Below are 9921 nucleotides of genomic sequence, written 5' to 3'. Positions count from 1 at the left end.
TAATTCATTGCTGTTTTATTTTCTCAGTGATTAAGCCTCTTCATTCCAAAGAACTTCAGTGTCAGTGTAATAATAATAATAATAATAATAATAAAGGTAATTGCAATTGCTTTTTTTTAATCTCGTATTTAAGAGGAAAAAACGGTAGAATTACAAGATACAAACTTGCAATTATGATAAAAAAGTATTTTTTTAATGAACTGTTTTATTTTCATTCCGTGGCAGGAAAAAAGTCAGAATTGCAAGAAAAACGTCTGAATTTTTCCCAAAATTATGAGTTAACAAATGTCATTGATGAATACTCTCAGATCAAACTGCAGCTTGGACATTCTGCAAAATATCTTTCCACAAAAGAAACACCATCACACGGGTTTGGAACAACAAGAGGGTGACTAAATGATGAAGGAATTTTCATTTTTGTTAAACTATTTCTTTAAAGCAGACTTCAATACTAGGACATGTCAGTCCACTCTATATAACCTCTCTGAGAGCACGTAACAGTGCGCGGTGGAACGCGTAATGAATCCTTGCGTAAAAGCGCATCACTTCATACCGCGTCTGGCTGGATGACGAACTGTGGTAGGCTACTTCAGGGAATAGTTCATCCCATCGTTGTTGTCCCAGAACTCAGAGTTATCATCCCTCATGTACACGGCGAAATGCACAGCAGCGCTCGGACCTAAGAAAGGAGGCGTGTACATGGTGAAGGAGAAGCGCTCTCCGCGCGTCTTGTGCTCTGTGGGCACGGGGTTGGCTTGCGCATCCACGAACGACAGCCAGTCGTTGAAAGTATACCTGACCCCGACCTCTCTCCCACCCATCGCGCGTATGATCCCACGGACATCAAACTGCGTGACCGTGACGCTTTCCAGCGCGATGCGGCAGCGCGTCAGCCGCGTCTCCAAGTCACCGGTGTCCACGGGCGTCTTGAACGCCGGGACCAGATAGTCCAGAGCCAAAGAGGACTTGATGTTCACGCACAAGTCATCCATGAACTCCCGGTCCTTGTGGAGAGGGAAGCTCTTCAGCCTGGTGAAGACTTTGGCTGGAATCTGAGGATCGTCGCTGGTGCTGAAGTGCTTGACGCTCGCCAGATTCAAGCCGAGCGCGTCCGCGAACTTCACGCGTTTCCTGCAGTTCTGGGAGATCTGGTGGAACAGGTTCGCCTGCTCTGGATACGCAGGTAAGGACTTGGCTCTTCTCCTGTCTTTCAGGTACTCGGGTATCTCCTCGGGTTGAAGATCATCATCGGAGTCCAGTCCGTTCTCCATCTGCTCCTCGTTCATTATGTCCATCATTCCAGGTTTGTAGTCTCCAATGACAGAACGTGTCATTCCAGGAGAATCACTCCAGAGGCGCATTTATGCGCGGTCCTACATTGGTGGTTTGTCTAGTAATCAGTTACAAGCTGGTTACGCCCACCGCTGCTGTGTACTACACAGATAAACGGAGTGAATTCAGTGGGTCTCAGTGGGTCAGAGAGAGAGAGAGAGATCAACATGAGCCTCTACACACACTTATTCAGCCTTTTTGTTTTTTGGAATCATTGGCTATAAAAATGGTTTGTTTTGTGCCATAAATGATTGAGCTCATTTGTTCCCCAGTAAAAAAAATAATATAATTAATATAATAATTACAGCATTACAGTACTTTAATTTATTTATAACACAATTTATAAATAATTTAAAACATGCATGACACTGTTTTTGCCTAAATAAATAAATAAGTACATGCAGTAATGTAAAAAATGTATAGTGTAATGTGTAATCTAATCCACTGACCATCTCAGGGATATCCTAGCTCATACCCTAAATATACAATACATACATCTTTAATATACTCCAAAATATATTTGGGTGAAAATAAATAAATATTTACTATATTTATAAATAATGAAAAACGTTTTCCTCAATATAACATTAATGTACTTTATATTTAATTAATAAATAAATAAAAGTACATTCTATAATGTGAAGTTTTTAATTGACCTATACAACCGTTCTTTTCTGTAGATTTCATTGCTCTGCGTTCCAAGAGGTTTTATATACAGTATAACATCTCTGGGATTCCTCACACTTTCACTTGCTGTTGTGTGTATGTGTGTGTGGAAATTGTCTCCATGGTCACTCGGAGCATGCTGTTCCAGAGCTGTGCGCTGCTTGTGACATGTAATATAAGTTACTATTAACGTCTTGTTTATTGAAGAACATTACATCACATTCACAATCATGCCTTTGGTCTGAATATCAGCATGACTGTGATTACCTGCGGCACTCAGTCGAGACCTACGAGAAATGGGCATTCGGTAAAAGTGCTTTAAATGAATCATTTAAACAGTTGCTGGAAACGGGCAACAGGTTTCTGCGCATATGTAACCAGCAAAAATGTAAACAGGCTACAAAGTGTCCATGTGTGGCTCTGTGTCAGTACAGCAGCTCTGGCTGCTGTCCCATCTAATGTCCGCAGGTCAGTGAGATCTTCAAAACACGCTGTTATCACAGACAAGACAAACACACTGTTACAACACCATTAATGTCCAGCTACAACACGAGTTCACAGATGCACTTGACCTAATACGGCTTTTGATTTACATGTTTACATGGACTGAGCATTGTGTAAAGCCATAGTCCAACAGCAGGTTAAATGTTATTACAGGCTGAAAGCACAATACATGATGTGATGAGCAGGGCTGGGCAAAGATACATCAAAATGTATTTTAAAATAAAATACCAAATACCTTAACTTTAAATGTATCAAAATAAACTACAAAATACAGGAGCCACACCATGTATCAAAATAAACTACTGTATTTTTGTGTTTTAAAAATACAAAAAAAATTTTTTACAAGGGAGCATGATATTTCTTCGCAAACCTTCCGTCAATTGGCCTATTTGATCTATCCCTTCACCATATTACACTCAGCAACAGCTTTTCTTTGCCCGAGTCGTGCAATAAATCTGACATATGCAACCAGTTAACAGATCAAATATTCACTCCCAGATGAAGGTTAGTTTTAAAGTAACCAACAGTTTAATGTTTAACTGTTTGCGAATGACTCCTAATTTAGTTACATGATGTCTGGTAACAAAAGGCCTAGCTTGCATCAGCAGCACTGACTCAATGACAAACAAGGCATCCAGAAGAAGACAACTGAAGGCTCCTGTATTCATAGCAACTAGTTTCTAACTAATTAATCATTTGATTGTTGATCAAATATACTAATATATTATGTGTCAGGCAGTCATTCAAGCAAATGCTATACAGCTACTTCAATTAGGGTGCAATATTCAGCAGTCAAATATTTATTTATCAATCATTGGACGCCTATTTGGAAGATGAAAACAAACATTTTAGCATTGCAACAATTATTAAATGATCGATGTGTTTTGATTTTAAATGTAGTCAGGGACGTAATCAGAAAGTAGCAACAGAACTTGTCAAGGAGTATTAACCCAACTCAGAGCACTGAATCTATTGAGAGCCATAGAAGTATAGAGGACACATACACATTAATAGTGTCGTAACAACAAATCTGTGCAAACTACTGAGAAGACACCAAGCAGAGGCCGCATATTTATGTCATCATCATGTAGACTTAGTATTTATACAGTATTTTAAAACTACAAAGATACAAAATATGAAGCCATTTCCATCAACCCCATCCAATACAAATAACAAAATCCTGTTTTATATTTGAAATACGAATTTGAAATACATGTATCATAAATACTGCCCATCCCTGATGATGAGGACTTAGGATATTTAATATCAGCATATATTCTAAGTTGTTTTAACTGTAACACTTGGACACAACAATTACCACATCAGATCCAAACAAGGAATATGAAACAAGGTTTTTGCAATGAGGTACTTCACCAGCAGATGTCAGTGTTGTAACATTTCTTGACTACCAAAGGTCTAACATAAATATGGTGATCAAAACTATTTCACACTTCTGAATGTCACTCCAATGGACAACAAAATATCAAACTAGATATCTGCGCTTAAAGCGAAGTTCATTCAAAAATGTACTCATGCTCAGGCCATCCAATAAATAGATTGTTATAGATGATGTATATATAGATGATGTTTCTTGATAGCTTGACAGATTTGGAGAAATGTAGCATTGCATCAGTGTCTCAGCAATGGATGCTCTGCAGTGAATGGGTGCCGTCAGAATGAGAGTCCAAACAGCTGATAAAAACACCACAATAATCCACAGCACTCCAGTCCATCAGTTAATGTCTAGAGAAGCGAAACGCTGCGTGTCTGTAAGAAACGAATCCACAATTCTGATGTTTTTAACTTTAAACCATTGCTTCTGGCTGAAGTATGACTCCGTAATCCTTAAAACCGCTTCCTCCAGTGAAAAAGTCATCTGGTCTGAGAGAAATATGCACAGATCAAGCACCGTTTACAAGTGAGAACAGTCCCAAACCATTCTAAACAAATGTGTGGGTGTATTTGTATGTGAGAGACAACAGGAGATGGACCTATTCACTGGAGGATGCGTCGTTATGGATGTTTTAAAACACCTTAATGATGGAGTTGTTTCTTGCAAACATGCAGTTCGGCAAATGTTCATTTTTGGGTGAACTATTCCTGTATGCATGCATGAAGTCAGTTCTTCTCGAGTTTACACAGATGTAGTTCATTACATTAACTATGGACACGATCCATGTGCGTTTCACAACTAGAAACATCATAATCTCATGTTTAATCATTTATAATCTAACTTTTTCAATGATGAAATGTTGTGCTTGGAAAGTGGTCTTGTTCCATCTTTATGTTATATAGTAAAATGCCATTCATTCCTATTGCGTCTTATTTTAAATGCAGGACCACTGTACATACACATCTGAAATAAGTTTCCCGAAAATCACAATCAGTTTCTTTGTTTATTGGGACACAACAAAGCTGAAAGAGATGTCTGCTGCATTCAGTCAATGTGGCATAAAACATTGGCACAGGTTACAACGAGTCCTTCTCTCAGCCGTTAGCATTAGTGTGGAGAAGCACTGAAACAGCAATGAACACACACTGTAAACATCTGGAAGGATGTTTCTATGGGAACGCTGCATGTATCTTATATCAAGTATATTACATTCATTTTAGTTCAAGAAAAAAAAAGGGAATGTATAAGCACCGTTTATGGTGGTACATTGATATGCATTTAAATGGTACATCAATGTGTAACCGACAGCCAAAAATACGATTCTAACCGTGTTGCTCTTCACTACAGATATTAACATGTGGTGACTTCTAGCTGATTGTCTAAGCACATAATGAGATTTTTGGTTAGGTTGTGTACAATCACATGTTGAACATGTCCGGTTCATATTTCACCCCAAATTCAAAAGAAAAATATGAAATAGAAAGATAATTTATGACAATTAAACTAAATCCCTTCCCACTCTCATTATGATCATGCAAAATAAGTGTATGACCCTACAAATAATCTTCACTTATTGTTTCTGCAAAATCTAATTTCAATTTTTTGGAACTTTTGATTTTGGGGATAAATATGCATATCATCAGATTCACTCTGCTAGCAATAAATAATTTCGCAGAATATCCAGTGAATCCGTCAGAATTGGCATATTTATTACTAAATAATTACCAGATTTTTTTGCATTCTGGCATTTTATTCATTCTCTTGTTAAGAATTTGTACGTTTGTATCATTTCTCTCTGGACCAAGTACAATCAACTTGCAATGACATGAAGATTAACAATATCTGAAGTGAGACTAAATGAGGAACAAAATGTTGTCTTTATGTATGTGATCATATTCAGGACATTTCAACTGAATAAATGGTATACACAGTATTACACAACAGAAAACAATTAGACAATGAAAACTTCATCTTTAGTATGCATATTTATAATGCTAGATCTAAAATATCCTTTGATATATCATAAAAACATCTGCATATATCAGTATTTAAATCTCAAGGGATATGAGACAATAAACACTGAAACTAACACAAAAGTTGCCTTCATTAGTAGAATCTTTATGGTAATGGGAAAACCTGAAATGGATTATGGGTACTGTAGTTGTAGGCAGAGCGAGAGAAACATCCCATCATGCCTCCTCTGCCGTGTATATACGGTACATCAACGTGACGATTACTGCGGCGACAGCAGGTATCAACCAGTTTGACCACCAGCTGCAACAAGAGACCCAGTGGAAGGTTTGGAACAAAGCACTTGGTAATTAACTTGAATTATTCATTGGAATCTTGCTATTTCTGTACTACAATGGAAAGTTTCAAGTGAAATTAAGAGAAAACAAACTTGCACTCAAAGTGTGTTACAAGTTACAACATCCACATTTCTTAAAAATGTCTCAAAATATTTAGCTTTGTGTGTGTTGTTTGGTTGGGTTATTCTTATGCATAGCATTTGGTCGTTCACTTGAACTTACCTTGTGCTTTCTTGTACGGTCGTTACAAGTGATTCCTATTGAACAGAAATCCAAACGCGTGTTTAGGTGTTTCCACACAATGCAAGTCCAAAACAAAGACACTGCAGAGTTTGTTCAAATCATAAGCATGGATTTTTTTGCATTCTGGCATTTTATTCATTCTCTTGTTAAGAATTTGTACGTTTGTATCATTTCTCTCTGGACCAAGTACAATCAACTTGCAATGACATGAAGATTAACAATATCTGAAGTGAGACTAAATTATTTCTATGAGGAACAAAATGTTGTCTTTATGTATGTGATCATATTCAGGACATTTCAACTGAATAAATGGTATACACAGTATTACACAACAGAAAACAATTAGACAATGAAAACTTCATCTTTAGTATGCGTATTTATAATGCTAGATCTAAAATATCCTTTGATATATCATAAAAACATCTGCATATATCAGTATTTAAATCTCAAGGGATATGAGACAATAAACACTAATAACTATTTTCTATGTGAATATATGTTAAAATGTAATTTATTCCTGTGATTTCCAGCATCATTACTGCAGTCTTCAGTGTCACATGATCTTCAGAAATCATTCTAATATGCTGATTTGCTGCTTAAGAAACTTTTCTGATTAGTATCAATATGTTGCAAACAGATCTCTTTTTTTCAGGATTCTTTGATGAATAGAAAAGTTCAAAAGAGTTCAAAAGAACAGCATTTATTTGGAATAAAAATCTTTAAACGTTTAATTGTCACTTTTGATTAATGCAGCAATTAAAGTATTTTAAAATTAGTGCTGTCAAATGATTAATCGCATCCAAAATAAGTATGTGTACTGTGTTTATTTATTATGTACTGTATATATAAACACACAAACAGTATATATTTAGAAATTATTTACGTGTATATACATTTATATTATATATATAAATAAACGTATTATATAAACAATTTTTTTTACATATATACATGCATGTGTTTGTATTTATATATACATAATAAATATACAGAGTACACACTCGTATATTATGTAAACAAAAACTTTTATTTTGGATGCGATTAATCAATATTTTAAGTATTTTGTTAAATATATATTAGGATTCAAGTAATCGAATAAATTATAAATGTGTGTGTGTGTGTTTACATTTCTATACGTTGTATTTCAAACAATTATTATTCATATTAATATCATTTGTGTCAAACAACATTTTTTTTATTGTTATTTATTTAAAAATATATATTTAAAGAAGTATTTAGTCCTATGAATTTCTTTCTATTTTAATTCTACTTCTTTAAATCTGAATTACTGTTCTGCACGCAAGGTGCACAGCCCTGCTCCATTCCGGTCACAGAAACTGTCTGATAGTATCTGTGCTGAATCCGGCAGCATTACAGATCCTCCAATAGAAATAAAAATGGCTTCCAGGTTACTGATAGTATCTCAAGCCCCTGTGTGTCTATGAAAAGATCTCGGATTTCATGAGATGCAACTATGAATCAACAGGTCTGATATTGTCCAGGATGAGAAATCAAGACTGTTGTTGGATCATTCCCAGATATCTCAGGGGGATTGAGTCTGTTATTTTGATTGTGTGTGTGTGTGTGTCAACATCCACATTTCTTAAAAATGTCTCAAAACATTTAGCTTTGTGTGTGTTGTTTGGTTGGGTTATTCTTATGCATAGCATTTGGTCGTTCACTTGAACTTACCTTGTGCTTTCTTGTACGGTCGTTACAAGTGATTCCTATTGAACAGAAAACCAAACGCGTGTTTAGGTGTTTCCACACAATGCAAGTCCAAAGCAAAGACACTGCAGAGTTTGTTCAAATCATAAGCATGGAAAAAAACGATTTGAAAAATGAATTACGTACTGGTGGTTTGGCAAGCTTGTCCCTGTCATCCTGCGAGACATGCAGAGGAGGAGAGGCATGAATAAAAATAGCACAGGCTTTTTCACACACTGACATTTTATCAACAAAGCACATTAATGAGCATGTCCTACCGAGCACACAGTGACTAAAACCTATAAATCAGCTTTACAGTGGCTGTCAAAATAACTACTAATCAGGGCAAAATTCACAATGTATATGTATTTTATATAGCTATCCAAAGTGTGTAAATATATATTTACATTACTGTCCAGTCTATTTTATGTTTTTGTGCTAACCAAGGTTGCATGTATTTGATGATAAATACAGTAAAAGCAGTAATATTCTGAAATATTATTACAATTTATAATAACTATTTTCTATGTGAATATATGTTAAAATGTAATTTATTCCTGTGATTTCCAGCATCATTACTCCAGTCTTCAGTGTCACATGATCTTCAGAAATCATTCTAATATGCTGATTTGCTGCTTAAGAAACTTTTCTGATTAGTATCAATATGTTGCAAACAGATCTCTTTTTTTCAGGATTCTTTGATGAATAGAAAAGTTCAAAAGAGTTCAAAAGAACAGCATTTATTTGGAATAAAAATCTTTAAACGTTTAATTGTCACTTTTGATTAATGCAGCAATTAAAGTATTTTAAAATTAGTGCTGTCAAATGATTAATCGCATCCAAAATAAGTATGTGTACTGTGTTTATTTATTATGTACTGTATATATAAACACACAAACAGTATATATTTAGAAATTATTTACGTGTATATACATTTATATTATATATATAAATAAACGTATTATATAAAAAAAATTTTTTACATATATACATGCATGTGTTTGTATTTATATATACATAATAAATATACAGAGTACACACTCGTATATTATGTAAACAAAAACTTTTATTTTGGATGCGATTAATCAATATTTTAAGTATTTTGTTAAATATATATTAGGATTCAAGTAATCGAATAAATTATAAATGTGTGTGTGTGTGTTTACATTTCTATACGTTGTATTTCAAACAATTATTATTCATATTAATATCATTTGTGTCAAACAACATTTTTTTTATTGTTATTTATTTAAAAATATATATTTAAAGAAGTATTTAGTCCTATGAATTTCTTTCTATTTTAATTCTACTTCTTTAAATCTGAATTACTGTTCTGCACGCAAGGTGCACAGCCCTGCTCCATTCCGGTCACAGAAACTGTCTGATAGTATCTGTGCTGAATCCGGCAGCATTACAGATCCTCCAATAGAAATAAAAATGGCTTCCAGGTTACTGATAGTATCTCAAGCCCCTGTGTGTCTATGAAAAGATCTCGGATTTCATGAGATGCAACTATGAATCAACAGGTCTGATATTGTCCAGGATGAGAAATCAAGACTGTTGTTGGATCATTCCCAGATATCTCAGGGGGATTGAGTCTGTTATTTTGATTGTGTGTGTGTGTGTGTGTGAGTGAGAGAGAGAGAGAGAGAGAGCGAGAGAGTGTGTGTGTGAGAGAGAGCGAGAGAGAGAGAGAGAGAGAGAGAGAGAGTGAGTGAGAGATTGAGAGTGTGTGTGTGAGAGAGAGAGAGAGAGAGAGAGAGAGAG

The 9921-nt window shown here is 35.2% G+C and overlaps 2 protein-coding genes across 3 annotated transcripts in view; both read right to left on the bottom strand.

Annotated features, from left to right (window-relative positions):
* Positions 1–325: 325 nt before the first annotated feature.
* ppp1r3g (protein phosphatase 1 regulatory subunit 3G) lies at positions 326–1411 on the bottom strand. Its single transcript, XM_016282705.1, has one exon. It carries the CDS (start codon positions 1359–1361, stop codon positions 585–587), a length of 777 nt encoding a protein of 258 aa, XP_016138191.1. The 5' UTR covers positions 1362–1411; the 3' UTR covers positions 326–584.
* Positions 1412–5108: 3697 nt separating this feature from the next.
* The window catches only part of cyb5a (cytochrome b5 type A (microsomal)), a 10430-nt gene continuing 5617 nt past the window's right edge, over positions 5109–9921 (bottom strand). The window contains exons 3-5 of one of the 2 annotated variants that reach the window (XM_016282708.1): positions 8302–8331; positions 6427–6461; positions 5109–6169 (exon numbers count right to left, since the gene is read on the bottom strand). In XM_016282708.1, coding sequence (XP_016138194.1) covers positions 6085–6169; positions 6427–6461; positions 8302–8331 — 150 coding nt within the window. In that variant the 3' untranslated portion in view covers positions 5109–6084. Of the gene's footprint in view, positions 6170–6426; positions 6462–8139; positions 8175–8301; positions 8332–9921 lie in introns of both variants that reach the window. The other variant, XM_016282707.1, reaches the window with a different exon arrangement.

The sequence above is a fragment of the Sinocyclocheilus grahami genome, unplaced genomic scaffold (assembly GCF_001515645.1).
Source record: "Sinocyclocheilus grahami isolate Dianchi unplaced genomic scaffold, SAMN03320097.WGS_v1.1 scaffold164.1, whole genome shotgun sequence".
Taxonomy (NCBI): Eukaryota; Metazoa; Chordata; class Actinopteri; order Cypriniformes; family Cyprinidae; genus Sinocyclocheilus; species Sinocyclocheilus grahami.
The sequence above is the reverse complement of the archived record's forward strand: the minus strand, read 5'-3'. Positions and strand labels throughout refer to the sequence as shown.

Excerpts from the sequence above, each read along its gene's own strand:
- ppp1r3g (XM_016282705.1), bottom strand. The coding sequence starts at position 1,361 with ATGCGCCTCTGGAGTGATTCTCCTGGAATGACACGTTCTGTCATTGGA.